The following is a 17,562-nucleotide window of genomic DNA, read 5'->3' on the forward strand; positions in this document are numbered from 1 at the left end:
TCAGGGAGATGTCAGTGTTGTAGTTGTAGAGGAAAAGATTTGCTAGATGTCAGGCAAGTTATGGAATTTACATCTTCAGAACTATTGCTGGGATTTTGTTAGAATCGTAGCTTTTCTAGCATCCAATGCTTCCAGGTTATTTTTGATATGTGGAGTGAATTGAATTGGCTGAAAACTGGCATCTGTGGTGCTGGGAGACTACGTGGGAAAGAAAAGCACCAGAGATAACCTCATACACATTCATAGAAGTTATTCACAAACAGACACATTACAAACATGCATCACTGCAAATAAATGCTGGTTTCAGTCAGTTTTTTGTTATTGGAGCCCAAGTAAATTCTCAGTTAACGGTCAACATCTGCACACAATTTAATATGATTAGATAAATGTTTAAATTGTTGTCAGTGTAATTCTTAGCACGCTTGTGATTATTTATCAAATGCTGACCAATCACATATATGATTATATGTTTGAGTTTTGCAAACATGTGCTGATTGTTTTGGTCAATACCATGCTTTTTGTGAAGAGCATATGCAGTTTGTTATGATCCACCAATCTTAGAATATATGGCCTGTATACATAGCATCATATTAACATTGAAACACATATACTGCATTACTTAATTGTGTGATAGGCAGAACATGTTTTTGACTTAGCAGCATATTGTTACTGCATAACAACAACATAGAACAGCTAGCTTCATCTGTTGCTCAAAATATTGTGGTATATGAATTTTATCCCAGTATGATGCTAGGTAGGGACATAGGAAGACAGGAACTCAGAAAAACCTCTGAAAAAAACAACTATTAATATACAATTAAAAGACTAGCATTACATAAAAGGCAAGGTCCTTAAACTCCACTCAAGGAAATTTCAAAAGATTGTCTCCTGTTCAAAGTATGGTGAGTTTTGTGAAATTACTATTAGAGAACTGATGCTTACAGTAAGAGATGTGTGCTGATATATGGCAGCAGCACTCTCCTGGGAAAGGGACATTTACTGATCTAAGATCAAACAAACAGACGATGAATGAAGCTTATCTCCATTTGTGATGATGTTCATTTATGTCCTTAGTCTTCAGGAACTAACTAGTGTTAGTGTTAGGCTGAAGCCAGCATAGGTCGCTTTAAAGTATTTGTTTTTTTCTCAAGAGCCTCTTTGTATACCTTATTTCAAGAGGCTGGAGGGAGCTCCATGTCAATTACCTGTTGATGTCATTGTCCAATCATCAAGACGCAGGTAGCGAAGGTAAGACTTCCTCCTGTCTCTCATTTTGTCTCTGGGTCATCTTGCAGGTTATCTCATGCTTGATGCCACTCATTAACTTTTGCCAGATACTTGCCTTGATTTTCTTTGTGTATCTGCAAAACTATGTTGGAAGGGAAAGAAAAAGAGAAAAACAACCTTTTGCATGGGCATCATGACTTCAAACTTCACTGGAAATGAATTCTGATTAGGCAGAAGGGTAAGGGTTTCTCCCCCAACCATGAGTCAGAGTTGGAAAGGCTGGTTTAGACACCAATTTCGGGCACGTGAGTAGGCAATTAACACAGAGAGATTATCAAGGTAATCTTGTCAGCACTGTGTCTGACAGAGACCCAACATCAGAGGTGAGGGAAGGGGTGCACTGAAAACCATCCCTCTTCCTTTCCTTTGAAACTGCTCCTCTATCACACCATCTTACCTTTTTCTGAGGATTTCAACATGAACCCTGGTGAAAGTCCAAATGAATTATCAGCAGCAGCCACTACCTATGTGGCACTGCTGGAAATTGAAAGCTGTCAGTTCTAATTACGATAAAAGATAACAGAAGATTGGGGTGCAGGTTCATAGTTCCTTGAAAGTGGAGTCACAGACAGATAAATAGTGAAGAAGGCATTTAGTATACTTTCCTTTATTGGTCAGAGCATTGAGTATAGGAGTTGGGAGGTCATGTTGTAGCTGTACAGGACATTGGTTAGGGCACTTTTGGAATATTGTGTGCAATTCTGGTCTCCCTCTTATCGGAAGCATGTTGTGAAACTTGAAAGGGTTCAGAAAAGATTTACAAGGATGTTGCCAGGGTTGGAGACTTTGAGCTATAGGGAATGGCTGAACAGTCTGGGGCTGTTTTCCCAGGGGTGTTGGAGGCTGAATGGTAACCTTACAGAGATTTATAAAATCACGAGGGGCATGGATAGGATAAATAAATAAAGTCTTTTCCCTGGGTTGAGTGATTCCAGAACTAGAGGGCATAGGTTGAGGGTGGGAGGGTAAGGATTTAAAAAGGACCTAAGGGGCAACTTTTTCACACAAAGAGTGATGCATGTATGGAATGAGCTGCTAGAGGAGGTGGTGGAGGCTGGTCACAATTACATCATTTAAAAGGCATCTGGATGGGTATGTGAATAGGAAGGCTTTTAGGGATATGGATCAGTGGTGCTGGAAGAGCACAGCAATTCAGGCAGGATATGGGCCAAGTGCTGGCAAATGGGACTAGATTCGTTTAGGATATCTGGTCAGCATAGACAACTTGGACTGAAGGGTCTGTTTCCGTGCTGTACATCTCTATGACTCTATAAGATGGCAGATAAAATGCAGATGGAGACAACCAAAATTAATTTTGTGAAGATGAAGAATGTGTTAACAACTAGAAAAGTCATGCCTGTAACAAGGGGAAAAAAACCTCAAAAGAGGCTACATTCTGTTTACTTTCATGTATGCTTCAAACATATGGGCAATAAGTGAATATTTATAAAATAAAGTAGAAGGCCACAACATTGTAGATTCTAAGATGTCTGCTAAAATCCATATAGGGACCATAAAATAAATGGGGAGTCACTTGAAACTGCAAGAGCAAAATAAACTGTTAAAAGAAAACATTTGGGTCATTTGATTGGAGCTGAAAGGTGACAGAGGTCATCTCAAGAAGGAAAAGTGGAGGGCAGCAGAAAGAGCAGTTGACCTAGGCATAGTTAGTTGATGGATGTCACAAAGTATTTACATGTGAATTACAGTAAACGTGTAAAGATTGTCCAAAACAGGCAAGCATGGCATGCCCCATGTCAGGAATAGATACAAACAGCAACTTTGCAGATACTATACAGACAAGGTGAAACTCTTTTGAATTTTTCTTACTTGTCCTCATTGTTTTTTAGATTAGATTAGTTTACAGTGTGGAAACAGGCCCTTCAGCCCAACAAGTTCATGCTAACCCTCTGAAGAGTACCCCACCCAGACCCATTTCCCTCTGACTAACGCACCTAACACTATGGGCACTTTAAAATGGCCAATTCACCTGACCTGCACATCTTTGGACTGCAGGAGGAAACCCACAGACACTGGGACAATGTGCAAACTCCACAGTCACCCAAGGCTGGAATTGAACCTGGGTCCCCAGCACGGTTTTGCAACAGTGCTAACCACTGAGCCACCATGCTGCCACCGTTTTGGATCTCTAATGAGAATAATACATCCAATGTTGGTGGCTAGAAGTTTAGATGAAACGCACTCAACATTTCACGAGCTTAGGTCTACCGCTGAGCAAGTGGATGCCAGCACTCCCTGCAGGCTGGGGGAGGAATGGGGAGATCATTTTTCCCACTGTGTATGCATATAACGTCTCCCTCACGTTGAACAGTTGTATTGTGGAAAATAGACAAATAAACGCAGCGACTCGCAATGCCACATTGTCCCTCAAGGGCCCAAGGGCCGAGCTGATAGACACGTGAATAATTTCGCACGAGGGTAACTGTAAAACCATCTGGGGACTGAGGGGGTTTAGCGCCAATGCATTCCTCCGCCTGAAGTGTCAGAAAGAGACAGAAGGGTTTCTTCCTGGGGGACACTTGTACAGCTCAGGTGAGACAGTAGCCTCGAGAGTCGAGCTGAAGGGACTGAGTGAACATTAGCGTTCCATCACAGCGGGGGGCGGTCGCCAGGGACAAGGCGGAAGTGACGCGACACTGCCTGCAGTCACATCCGGTCCTGGTTTGTCCGCGCGACCTGCCCCAAAATGGCAGCCGAGCAGAAGCGGCTCCCGCCGGCCGTCACCCCCGACTCCACAGCCGGCGCCAGCGTTAGCGTCGGCGCCGAGAAGGACAGCAACAAAAAGGTGGTTTTTGTCTTCGACCGCCGCCTCGGAGACTCGCTGGAGAAATGTCTGGACCTCAGTAGCTGGAACACGTTTGCCGAGTTCAAGAGCGCCGTGTGTCGGGTGAGCAGCGAGGGGAGGGGAGGGGATGGGAGGTGCACTCCGGAGCCGTGGCCGAGGGAGCGGAGGAGAGATGGGGAAAACAACGTTTGGTGATGGCGAAGAATGAAGGGGCAGAGCGTTCGGTGCGGCAGGAGAAAGGGGGAAGGAGCAGAGAGCTTGGTGGCGGATGGGGAGAAGAGGTTGAGGGGCTGGTGGAGGAGAGGAGAAGGGGCGCAGGAGGTGGATGGGGAGAGGAGGAATGGGGCAAGACAGCAGAGGCAATGGGAGATGTGAGGGTAAGAGAAGGTGCGTGGGGACGCGGGGGTGGTGGCTTTAGTCGACGGATGTTGGTGGGTTGGGAATGTGAGAGAGAGGACTCCATTGCAGAACGGTGGTGATGGGGTTGGGAGGGTGGGGGTGCTGAAAATGGATCAAACCATCAGGAACTGGAGTGGCACGCTGAGCACTGATCCTTGCAGTACCCCCAGCGAAGTGGTGCTATTGTCCAATAAGAGAGCAAGTAATGAACTATTAAACTACTGGGCAGTCAATACAATTTCAGTGGTGGAGAGGTTGTTGAAAATTGAGAGACAGAATGTGCAGTTGGGGAAGTAGGCATTAAGCTGAAACTTTATTGCTGGAACAGCACAGCAGGTCAGGCAGCATCTAGGGAACAGAAGATTCGGCGTTTCGGGCACATGCCCTTCTTCAGGAAATGTCCTTCAGGCATGTGCCCGAAACGTCGAATCTTCTGTTCCCTAGATGCTGCCTGACCTGCTGTGCTGTTCCAGCAATAAAGTTTCAGCTTTGATCTCCAGCGTCTGCAGACCTCACTTTCTCCTCGAAGATTAATCAAGTCAGCATAATTTAATAACCTGAGAACTCTGGAAAGCTAGAGAAGTGATTGCTAGGCCTCTTGCTGAGATATTTGTATCATCGATAGTCACAGGTGAGGTGCTGGAAGACTGGAGGTTGGCAAACGTGGTGCCACTGTTTAAGAAGGGTGGTAAAGACAAGCCAGGGGACTATACACCGGTGAGCCTGACCTTGGTGGTGGGCAAGTTGTTGGAGGAAATCCTGAAGGACAGGAAGTACATGTATTTGGAAAGGCAAGGACTGATTCGGGATAGTCAACATGGCTTTGTGTGTGGGAAATCACGTCTCACAAACTTGATTGAGTTTTTTGAAGATGTAACAAAGAAGATTGATGAGGGTAGAGCAGTAGATGTGATCTATATGGACTTCAATAAGGCGTTCGACAAGGTTCCTCATGGGAGACTGATTAGCAAGGTTAGATCTCATGCAATACAGGGAGAACTAGCCATTTGGATACAGAACTGGCTCAAAGGTAGAAGACAGGGTGTTGGTGGAGGGTTGTTTTTCAGACTGGAGACCTGTGACCAGTGGAGTGCCACAAGGATCGGTGCTGGGCCCTCTACCTTTTGTCATTTACATAAATGATTTGGATGCGAGCATAAGAGGTACAGTTAGTAAATTTGCAGATGACACTAAAAGTGGAGGTGCAGTGGACAGCGAAAAGGGTTACCTCAGATTACAACAGGATCTGGACCAGATGGGCCAATGGGCTGAGAAGTGGCTGATGGAGTTTAATTCAGATAAATGCGAGGTGCTGCGTTTTGGGAAAGCAAATTTTAGCAGGACTTACACACTTAATGGTAAGGTCCTAGGGAGTGTTGCTGAACAAGGAGACCTTGGAGTGCAGGTTCATAGCTCCTTGAAAGTGGAGTCGCAGGTAGATAGGATAGTGAAGAAGGCGTTTGGTATGCTTTCCTTTATTGGTCAGAGTATTGAGTACAGGAGTTGGGAGATCATGTTGCAGCTGTACAGGGCATTGGTTAGGCCACTGTTGAAATATTGTGTGCAATTCTGGTCTCCTTCCTATCGGAAAGATGTTGTGAAACTTGAAAGGGTTCAGAAAAGATTTACAAGGATGTTGCTAGGGTTGGAGGATCTGAGCTACAGGGAGATGCTGTTTTCCCTGGAGCGTCGGAGACTGAGGGGTGACCTTATAGAGCTTTACAAAATTGAGGGACATGGACAGGATAAATAAATAAACCAAGTCTTTTCCCTGGGGTCGGGGAGTCCAGAACTAGAGGGCATAGGTTTAGGGTGAGAGGGGAAAGATATAAAAGAGAGGGTGGTACATGTATGGAATGAGTTGCCAGAGGGTGTGGTGGAGGCTAGTACGATTGCAACGTTTAAAAGGCATTTGGATGGGTAAATGAATAGGAAGGGTTTGGAGGGATATAGGCTGGGTGCTGACAGGTGGGACTAGATTGAGTTGGGATATCTGGTCGGCGTGGACAGGTTGGACCGAAGGGTCTGTTTCCATGCTGTACATCTCTAAGCCTCTATGACTGTAAGTTGAAGGTCATGTCTGATCAACTTCATTGAATTTTTTGTAGAGGTAACCCATTATGCAAATGAAAGCAATGCACTTGACTCATCTGTTGGACTTCAAGGTTTTTGATAAGATCTTGCAGGGACACTAAGTGTAAGAGCCCATGTATTCAAGGAAACTTTGCTAATTGGATCTGAAATTGGCTGAATGGAAGAAAGTAGAGGCTAATGGTCAAGGGGTGTTTTTGTAACCCTCTGTCTAGTGTGGTTCTGCAGGGATAAGTGTTGGGGCACTTGTTTGTGGTATATATAATGCTTTAGACTTGAATGTAGGAGGGTTGATCAATCAGTTTGCTGATGATGAAATTGGTAGGATAGTATATCATGTGGAAGATGGCCTGAGATTACAAGATAATGTAAATGGCTGTTGAGATGGGCTGATCAGTGGCAGATGGAATTCAATTTGGGTATGTGTGAGGTGATGCACTTGGGCAGGGCAAACAAGGCAAGGAAATACATGATGAATGGTAGGGCCGAGGGAAGCATTGAGATCAGAAGGATCTTGGCCTGCATATCCTTAAACGAGTGAGACAGGTACATAAAGTGGTTTAATAGATGCCTCAATGGACAGGTAATACGGTGTAGCTCTGAGAATCATGTGGAAGTGAAATACCCTAGCAGGCATTGCTTGAATCCAGCATTCTGTAAACATTCCATTAGAACACAAAAAATAGAAGCAGGAGTAGGCCATTTGGCCCCTCAAGCCTGACAAGATCGTGGTTGCTCTGTCCCATGCCTCAACTCTTCATTTGTACCATTAACTCCATGATACTTTAAAGATCTATCCACCTCCTTTAACTACTTCTGGGTTAGAAAATTTCAGTCATTCTTCATGCTCTGGGAAAGAAATTTCTTCGCACCTCACTTTTAAGTGAATGTCCCCTAATTCTGTAACTGTACCCTCTACTTTGAGACTTTCACACTGGCAGAGATGTCATCTCAACAGCTACCCTGACAAGTCCCCTCAAGTCCTGTGTGCTTCAATAAAGTCAACCCTCGTTCCTCAAAACTTTAATGAATAAAGGCCAGACCTGTTTAGCTGTTCATATGTCAATCCTAAATCCCAGGAATTAACATAGTTAACCTCTTTTGAACTGCCCTAATGTGAATATATCCTTCCTTGAATATAGGGACCACAACATTCCCCAGATACAGTCTCACCAACACCCTAAACAGTTGTAAAAAGACTTCCCTATATTTAAACTCCAATACCTTAACAGTATAATCTAAAATTTTATTTTCCTGCTTAGTCACTTGCACTAACCACATGGTAATGTTTCATGTTTAATGCACAAGAACATACTGATTGCTCTATGGTGCATTTTTATGAGTTTCTCTATATTTAAATGATCTTTCTTTGTGTAGATCTTCTACCCTTTCATTCCATTGCTTCAATTTATCCTCTTCACTATCCTGTTCCTCTGCTGTCTGACTTGTTTGGGACTTCTCTTCAATGTAACCCTCCCTCCCCACTAAAATTAGTTAAAATTAATACAATCCTAGTTATGTGGTTCAATGTTTTTTAAAATATTCGTTCATGGAATGAGATCATTGCAGGCTAGGCCAGCATTTATTGCCCATCTCTAAAGAGTCAATCACATTGCTATGGGTCTGAAGTCACACAGGCTAGACCAGATAAGGATGGCAGTTTCTTTTCTTAAAGTACATTAGTGAACCAGGTGAGCTTTTTCGGCAGTCAACAATGGACTCACCAAACTCTTAACTTAAGATGCCACCAGCTCCCACGGGACATTCAAATTTAGATCCCCAGAGCATTACCTGGGTCTCTGGGTTTACAGCCCAGCAATAATAACACGAGGCTGTTGCCTACCCTATGAAACCCATGCCTGTGGAACAGCTCTGTCTTTTCTCAGTACTGGTGCCAGTGTGCTGTGAATCGGGACCCATTGCTGTCACACCAGTCTTTGAGCCACACATTTACTTATGCCACTATGCTTTCTTAAAAAAAAAAATTGTGGGATGAGTGTGACCATGCATACGCATGATCAACATACAGCTTTCATTGATCCATCAAGCAAGGTTACGTCTTTGGTGTTTGGAAGGTGTACTTCATTGAATAATAAAGAAGAGGCCTATTGACTCTGCACCAACTAAGTCTACTCTGCATCTGCACTTGGTCCACAGCAACTGAAATATCAACATTCAAGGCTTATCCAGCTACTCTTTAAAGGTTGTGAGGTTTCCCACAAATTTTCATTTGACGACTGAAGGAACTTGGAAGTAAACTGGCTATTTGTGTGCTGAATGCAGCTTTTGTTCTGTTTTTCAGGCTTTTGATATTACTGCAGGAAATAATTTTGTAATTACAACGACAAATAGGAAAGAAATTAAAAGTCAAAACTTTGGTAAGTTTGTTCCAATATCATTTATGTTTTGGTTGGATGCTCTGATCGGACTTTACGTAATATAGCATCTTTCATCTCATTGCCTGGCTGAGTACAACGCATTATCATGTGTGATGACCTTGCTGTATTGAATGCTTTAAAGTCTGATATAACTGACCACAGTGAGAGTATGTAGCAACTATAAGTAACAGATCCTGAAATGATATCTTGTGCTAAACTATATAATACTTGGTTCAAAACTAATGTAGCTTTCTCAAGTAAATATCTAAAGACTGATGAACCTTCATAGTTAATATTTTTTAGAGGACTTAGATTTTGAAAGATTACGGGGAAAGATTTTAGAAAAAGGGTCAATTTCAAGTTTTGTACTGTAAAATAGTTTTTGGACTATTGCCTGAATATGAGGAAAATTACAAGGAAATGTTTGTAACTTCGGGAAAATGTGTGAAGCTAATAAGAGTATGGAAGTTACTGTTTTTTAGGGACATTTAGCCCAGTCAGGATAACATTTATTATGGGTCCAGGAGAACTCAGCATGGCAACAAGCTACTGATTAATCAAGTTGCCGTTTAACATAGGCTCTGAATGGAATGAATAAGACAAAGTGAAGCGAGGAAGCCACATTTTTCCCCATCCCTTTTTGTAAAGTGACTAACTCTGATTTTGTGCTGAAAGTACAGAAAAACCTAAAGGGACAAAAAGGATCATGGGTCCAATCCAGAAACCTGTGAATTACAGACTGATCACTGCTATGCAGATAGCATTAAGGCATCTCTGAAGTTTTGATAATTGTGAAATCAACTCCATCTAGTTCTGTGATTTTTGGTTGGTGATACAACTCTTCTGACTATTGTTTTTTCTTCCATTCATTATATTTATATTTCTTTTTGTCTGGTGGAAGTTTTAAATAGGTTGGAGTTTAAGTTACATAAATTAGAAATCTTTTACCGTTTTGTTAAACTTAAGTGTCACAATAAATAGCTTTCACTTCTTACTGAGGGATCTTAATGTGAGCTTTCTCTACCCTGGAAAGCAGTCATTCAAAGACTAATTAAGATTTTTGGTGGCTTTGTTAAGCCATCATATTTATCATGATGTTGGGCCAGTGATCTCCCTCGTCTGTGTGTGTACTTGGCTGCTCTGAGATTTTACGCACGGCAGTCCGCCTACCCACATAAATTGTGGCATCGACTTCTGGTTCTGAAGTACTTGGGGGTTTGCACTTCTGCTGAATTCAGCATGAAATCTGTTTAATCTTCTGAAATAGTGGTTGAATGGATATTTCAAATTGTATTTTCTAAGCAAGCTCAATTTGCCTTGATCACGTGACTGATGTTGGACTTGTCTGTCCTTTGCCTTATCATTTCTGCCTTTAAGAATAGTTCTAATGGCTAGAATTAGTTTTTTTTTAAAGTGTTGGCTAAAGAACACGTTTTTTGAAGTGTGTCTGTTTTGGGTTATTTAAAGGAATAGGCATTTATCCTTTTGTAATCCTGGCTGTGAGTGTTAACTACTTATTGCATTTTCATTGATTAAGTTTCTTAATAAAAGCAATTATATTAATTTATTTTTAAAAAATGGTTGATGGATCTTTATATTTAAAAGCTGTTTAGGTTTGGTGTTTAATTGACCATTTTGGTGATGGGAAAAGTATTTTCCTTTTTATGTTGCAATTCATGGAGTTGCTGGATGATAATAACAATGTACTTCTCCCGCCTCAGTGGTAGCAAGACCTATTGTCATAAAGATAAAAAAGTAACCAACTGTATTTATTTTAAATGATTTATTTTAAATCAAGTTCTCCAATATAGTTTTGTTTTTAAATGTCATCTTTCTGAAAGCTGTCAACTTCAGAGTGGATCAGATGCAGACCAAACATACTGTGATTAACCTCTTCGAGTAGTTTTACATTATCTTTTGCAAAATACCAATTTAGCAGCATATTGCATATTAAGATAATACTTGAACAAGATGTTTTGCACAGAATTTGTTTTGCTTCATGTTACTGTTTACAATTTCTGCCTTATAGTATTGATTACCTAACAATATTTGAATAAGAAAATATTTGGATTCATTGGAGCAGTGAATTTTTTGGTTTTTTTTTGCTGTACATATAATTTTAAGTTGCTGTATATTTATTGGGAATGTACAGTCATTTGTGCTATAACGTGGTTGAAGAATTTAGACCGTGATTTGCAGACTGTGAATTTTCACGTGGCCTATCATGTTATTATATCAGAACTGACTGTATCAAATTGTTTTATGTTCTTTTCAAACTTAGAGAAAAGTGTCAAAGATGGCATCACCTTATATATACTTAACTCAGTCGACCAAATACTGCCCTCAGCCACAAGGGAGCGAATTGACTTTCTTCCTCACTATGATACGTTGGTTAAAAGTGGAATGTATGAATACTATGCCAGTGAAGGACAGACTCCATTACGTAAGTATATACCTTGCATCATAAAATTTATGTAATAATTCCAAATTGAGAGTGTTCTATCTCGATTAGAACTTGAATTACTCTGATTGGAATGTAGCTTTACTATAGAGGGGCCAAACACAATTAACCATTTATTTTTAATAAACAGCATTTGCCTTCGCTGAATTGATAGATAATTCCTTATCTGCAACAGCCAATAACAAAGGAATTCGCAATATACAGGTCCGACTGGTGAGTAACATAACAAAGTTGTGTACTTCCTGTCAACCTCTTTAATTATAATTTTGTAGGTCGACAATGTGATGGAAACTGCCTGTAATTACTTTTCTTACTGGAGTTGAACACTCCTGCCTATAGAAATAGGAGAGTGGCCCAATAACTGAATGATGAGTTAGTACAGGCAACTTCCAATAAAAATGGATATAGGTATTTATAATGGAAATATAAAAATAAAAGTGAAGAGTATTGTGGAAAAATTTTCAGGATTACATGACAACATCTGGAGACTTATCGCTCTTCAAAAGAACGAGTACACTTCGTGTATTGTAACATTTGATGACAAATCATGCAGGGATTGAACTCTAGTTTGCAATAATTCAGTATCCAGTCCTGTCTCACCTGCAGTTTACTTTTGGTCTTAAACTCTTGGACACAATTCCATCAGAAACTGACTAATACTTTTTGTCTATTTCTAATGCTTTGCAGATTTTTCACAGAATCTAATACTAATGGTCTATTTTTCCTTTTTAGTTGTTTGATGAATCACAAGGTAAATCAGCAGTTGCTGTAATTGACAACGGGAGGGGAATGACATCCAAGCAGCTTAATAACTGGGCTGTCTATCGACTTTCCAAGTTCACCAGAACAGATGATGACATTGAAAGGTTTGTTTCCTGGATACAAACATGCTCATCCAAATCCTCCAATCCTATGAGCCCAAATTATTGGTAATAACCTCTCGTCTGACATTTTCATGAATTTTTTTGCAAATCCAGATATTTTCAGTTTCCTCCTAATAAGCTCTGCGAGTTACAATCTCAAAAACTGATGTCATGCTAACTGAATATAACACTGTTATTCAGCCTTGATCCTTTCGTAAGTAATAAGTTATCTTGCAATCATAAAAACTGTTATACAATCTTTGGAATTCTGGAAGATTAAAATCAATTTGTCGATTATCCTCGTAGCCACTTTTTCTCAATCCCTAAAATATAGGTACTTTGGTCCAGGGGATTTGTAAACTTAGTGTCATTAATTTCTCCAGAGTTTATTTTAAAATGAAGTATTTTTTACTAGGTCCTTAGTTTCCTGCTATGGAATGTTTAATGACAGTAAATATGAAGCACTAGTTTAATATCTTGACCCTTCCTTCATTTCCCACTAATAGTTTTCTTTGCTTCTAAGGGGCACATGCTTATTCTTGCTACTCTGTCTTCCTTCTCACATAGTGGTTCTTGCAAGCTTATTTCTGGTTTATTCATACTGGATACTTTTGACAAACATATTTTTGTTTAAAAATTAAAGACGACTTCATAATTAAACAATGTTTGTTATAGAGTTTTGAGAAGATGTTTAGCTTTATTAAACAAGAATGTTTGTTTTATTATGAAAAATAATAACTATTTAAAATATTTAGGACAGGCTATCAAAACTTCAATTGTATATGTCTTACCTAAAACAGTGAATCATTAGGTAAAGGTAAGTTGCCACTGTCTTTACCAGACAATGGTACTCTCAGTAGAGAGAGATGACTGGTGGTAGTTTAATCTGAGGGTCACCATGCCTGAGGCGAGGGACAATGTTGAAAAGTAGAGTCTTCCTGTAATCTCGTCTTGCGTAGGTTATGTGTATTGACCATGTTAAATGTCCATTACAGACATTAATTAGTGTCATGCATTCAAGCTTGCCTGGACAAATTTAAATTCAATTAGTTGGTGTGATACTAGTAATAATAAATGTGAACTTTAGGATGTTTTAAAAACTCCCATGGGTCATTGCTATCCTTAACTGACCAGTCCTATGCGTGACTCCAGAGCCACTGCAATAGAGCTAACTCGTAAGTGCCGTTTAAAATGGCACAGAAGGCCACTTACTTGTATCGAACTTAGTGAAGTAGCATGTTAGTGGAAAATGGTGAAATTTAAATTATTAATTGAGCTTGTCTTTATTGTTTCCTCAGCGATCATTCAGGATATGTCCGTCCACCCATGGTGCCTCGCAGTCTCAATAGTGACATTTCTTATTTTGGTGTTGGTGGGAAACAAGCAGTTTTCTTCATTGGCCAATCAACTAGAGTAAGTTTCAAAATTTATAGCCCTTGGTATAAATATTTCAATTCAATAAATGTTTATTCAATTTCTGATTATTTTTGCTTTCCATTCTATTAATTCTTAAGTTAATGTACAGTGATTGTAGAAGGTCTTGCCTATAAAGAACAGTCTGTATAATTTGGTTTTGATCAGTAAATCAGTGCATCTTTTAGTTTTTGCAGTTTAGTTAAGTGTTTTTTAAAAATCACTACTGCTGTTATCACAAGCCATTTCTGAATTAAAATTTGGGGCGTCTATTAGTTTAAGGAAATAATTATTTATTTGGTACATTAAATGGTGTAGTATTCCTTTTGTTTCTGTCTGCATGTCCTAACAGAGTAATTTGTTTTTTTTTTGCAGATGATAACCAAACCGGCTGAATCTCAAGATGTGCATGAATTAATGCTTTCTAAAGATGATTTTGAAAAGAAGGAGAAAAATAAAGAAGCGATATATAGTGGATTCATCCGAAACAGAAAGGTAATATTTAGGGTCATTTTTGAGGTCGTCAATTAGAATTAATGAGGTAAATTCTGTTTTGTGTTTGTCACTCAACAACTTCCAATTTACATTTGAAATCTGTTTAAAGTGAATAGATTGAAGTTTTCCCATTGATAAATGTGTGTAACATGAAACCTACGTTTTTTTGAGGAATGAAAGAATTCAATTTCTAATGCAGTTGCATAATTTGGCTAACTCTATGTAACTGTTTAAGTTAAAAGAACTTCGAGGAGCTCTAGAAAGACAACCCGGAAGGTTGAATTTTAATACACTAGAATGGAGATAATAAGGAGTTTTTGTACATGAGACATTGTTTCCAAGTACAGCATATGTACATTTGACTTAGGCAGAAGTACTGGCTGTGTTTTGAGATTATAGTTGTAAAGTATTTCAAATTTACGAAACATTTTTAACAAAATATTGTGCATTTTTTAAAATAGGCAACTGATTCAATGCACATCACCAGTGAAGATGAACGATTCTTGCATAGTCTCATTGTGGAAGAAAAAGACAAGGAAAGTTTTACTGCAGTAATTATCACAGGAGTTCAGCCGACCCATGTGCAGTATCTGAAAAACTACTTCCACCTCTGGACTAGACAGTTGGCGTAAGTGACAATTGTTCATCTGGGAGAAAAAAAACTTTATGAGCATTTCACTCCATGCCTGCATTGATGTGAACTGTAGGTTTTAATAGAACTTTCTGATTCCACTATAAATAAAGGTCGCCTATAGTTGCAATCTATGAATCCTTTTTTTTGGCTAATATTAAATAGACTGAAATATTAGAAACCAGTCATTGTGAAGTAAATTCCAAAAAGGACTCTAGGTTGGAATAGCTGTAGAATGAAACTCAAACTTACGAGTTTGAAATTTAGTTATTTGAGTAATAGGATGTGCCAACATATTTTCTGGATTATTGTGCGTTGGACACTAATTTTCCTATCTTTTCTAACTAAATAGTTCATTTCTATGTGAGCAAATATTTTACAGCTTGACAGAAAAGAACCCAATGAACTCAGGATGCAGGAAATCAGAAACACAAAAAGCAATTTCTGAAAAGAAAACTTAGCAGGGCTGACAGTATCTGTGGGGAGAAAGCAGAGTTCAGGTTTCGGGTCCTGTGACATTTCTTCCGAAATGATTGTAGCTAGGAAATACTGGCATATATACTGAAGATGGAGTGGGGAGAGGAGTAAACAGTAAGTGGAAATTAAACCCAAGGGGAGAGAGCAACAGTTGGGTAGATGAAGGAATAGGTAAAAGTCAGCCTGGGAGAATCAACAGTTGTTAATGGAAACCATCAGTAGCTGACTACGGGTTAGTTGTGGTTGTAGCCCAGGTGAAAGGTCAGGTGTTGGTGAAAGGGACTGCGGTGAGCATATGCGAGAGATGCTCAGGCCCAGAGTTATCGAACTCAATACTCAGTTCTGAAGGCTGCATAGTTTCTGAGCAGAAAATGAGATGCTGTTCTTCTAGTTTACGTTGAGCTTTAGTGAAACACTACAGGAAGCCTGAGACAGAAATGTTGGCCAAGGAAGAAGGTGGTACACAGCAACAGGAAGCTCAACATTTTTGGAGCCAGAATATATCTGTAAAGTGGTTGCCTTGTCTCAATTTCACCTCCCCAGTGTGCCCACATTGTGAGCAACAAATACAGTGGCCTAGATTGAGTAAATTATTTATTAAAGTAAATCACTGCTTCACCTGGAAGGTGGGGGCCTTGGATAAGACAGGAGGAAAAAAGTAAATAGGCATGGATTACACCTGCAGTTGAAGTCATGGTTTAAAGCTCTGGGGAGGCCACATTTGGAGTCACTGATCAGTTCTGGCCACTAAACCTCAGGGAGTGAGATGTTGGCCTTCGGGAGAATGGAATTTGTTTACTAAATAATACTTGGATTTAGGATTAAATTCCAAGGAAAGGCTCTACAAAATAAGTTGATACTTAGATTGGGATGATTGGCTTAAAACATTTCAACATATCAAAACAATGTAGATGGAGAGAAAAGAGTCTAGAAATAGGGCTGGTGTAGGGGGCATATAGCCTAAAAATTGATGTCAAGCCTTTCGAGAAAGGCCTTTCGATACCATGAGGATGGTATCTTTGTTCTCCAAGTGGCAATTGATATTAGATCAATTGTTGCTCTTATCTCTGAGATTGATGTGTTTTTTTATAGTTTAAGATGATAGATTGGGAAAGGGTTACGGATCTTGTAAAAATGTCTGCCCACGATGAATTCATGAGTTGGAGGGAGGAAGTGAATGTATCATGAGTATTTTGCATTAGTGTTTACTGTGGAAAAGAACATGGAAGATAAAGGATGTGGGGAATTAGATGGTGACATCTTGAAAAATGTCCATATTACAGGGGAGTAAGTGCTGGAAGTCTTGAAACACAAAAGTGGATAAATCCCTAGGACCTGATCAGGTGTACCCTAGAACTCTGTGGGAAGCTCGGGAAGTGATTGCTGGGCCCCTTGCTGAGGTATTTGTATCATCAATAGTCACGGGTGAGGTGCCAAAAGACTAGAGGATGGCAAACATGGTGCCACTATTTGAGAAAGGTGGTAAGGACAAGCCAGGGAACTATAGACTGGTGAGCCAGACGTTTGTGGTGGGCAAGTTGTTGGAGGGAATCCTGAGGGATAGGATGTACTTGGAAAGGCAAGAACTGATTAGGGATAGTCAACATGGCTTTGAGTGTGGGAAATCATGTCTCTCAAACTTGATTGAGTTTTTTTTAAAAAAAAGTAACAGAGGAGTGATGAGGGCAGAGCGGTGGATGTGATCTAAATGGACTTCAGTAAGGCATTCGGCTAGGTTCCCCATGGGAGACTGATTAGCAAGTTAGATCTCATGGAATACAAGGAGAACTAGCCATTTGGATACAGAACTGGCTCAAAGGTAGAAGACCGAGGGTGGTGATGGAGGTGGGTTGTTTTTCAGACTGGAGGCCTGTGACCAGTGGAGTGCCACAAGGACTGGTGCTGGGTCCACCACTATTCATCGTTTATATAAATGATTTTGATGTGAATATAGGAGGTATAGTTAGTAAGTTTGCAGATGATACCAAAATTGGAGGTGTACTGGACAGCAAAGGTGGTTATCTCTGATTACAACAGGATCTTGACCAGATGGGCCAATGGGCTGAGAAGTGGCAGTTGGAGTTTAATTTAGATAAATGTGAGGTGTTGCATTTTGGGAAAGCAAATCTTAGCAGGACTTATACACTTAATGGTAAGGTCCTAGAGGGTGTTACTAAACAGAGACCTTGGAATGCAGGTTCATAGTTCCTTGAAAGTGGAGACACAGTTAGATAGGATAGTGAAGAAGGTGTTTGGTATGT

The 17,562-nt window shown here is 40.1% G+C and overlaps 1 protein-coding gene across 2 annotated transcripts in view; it reads left to right on the plus strand.

The window, feature by feature from the left end:
* Positions 1-3,979: 3,979 nt before the first annotated feature.
* The window catches only part of smchd1 (structural maintenance of chromosomes flexible hinge domain containing 1), a 129,531-nt gene continuing 115,948 nt past the window's right edge, over positions 3,980-17,562 (plus strand). For both annotated transcript variants that reach the window (XM_043688217.2, XM_043688218.2), the window contains exons 1-8: positions 3,980-4,195; positions 8,886-8,961; positions 11,243-11,404; positions 11,553-11,635; positions 12,155-12,288; positions 13,584-13,698; positions 14,074-14,193; positions 14,655-14,821. In XM_043688217.2, coding sequence (XP_043544152.2) covers positions 3,995-4,195; positions 8,886-8,961; positions 11,243-11,404; positions 11,553-11,635; positions 12,155-12,288; positions 13,584-13,698; positions 14,074-14,193; positions 14,655-14,821 — 1,058 coding nt within the window. In that variant the 5' untranslated portion in view covers positions 3,980-3,994. The remainder of the gene's footprint in view (positions 4,196-8,885; positions 8,962-11,242; positions 11,405-11,552; positions 11,636-12,154; positions 12,289-13,583; positions 13,699-14,073; positions 14,194-14,654; positions 14,822-17,562) is intronic.

This window comes from Chiloscyllium plagiosum, unplaced genomic scaffold, assembly GCF_037043375.1.
Source record: "Chiloscyllium plagiosum isolate Xiang-an unplaced genomic scaffold, Cpla_swu_hap1 HiC_scaffold_4, whole genome shotgun sequence".
Taxonomy (NCBI): domain Eukaryota; kingdom Metazoa; phylum Chordata; class Chondrichthyes; order Orectolobiformes; family Hemiscylliidae; genus Chiloscyllium; species Chiloscyllium plagiosum.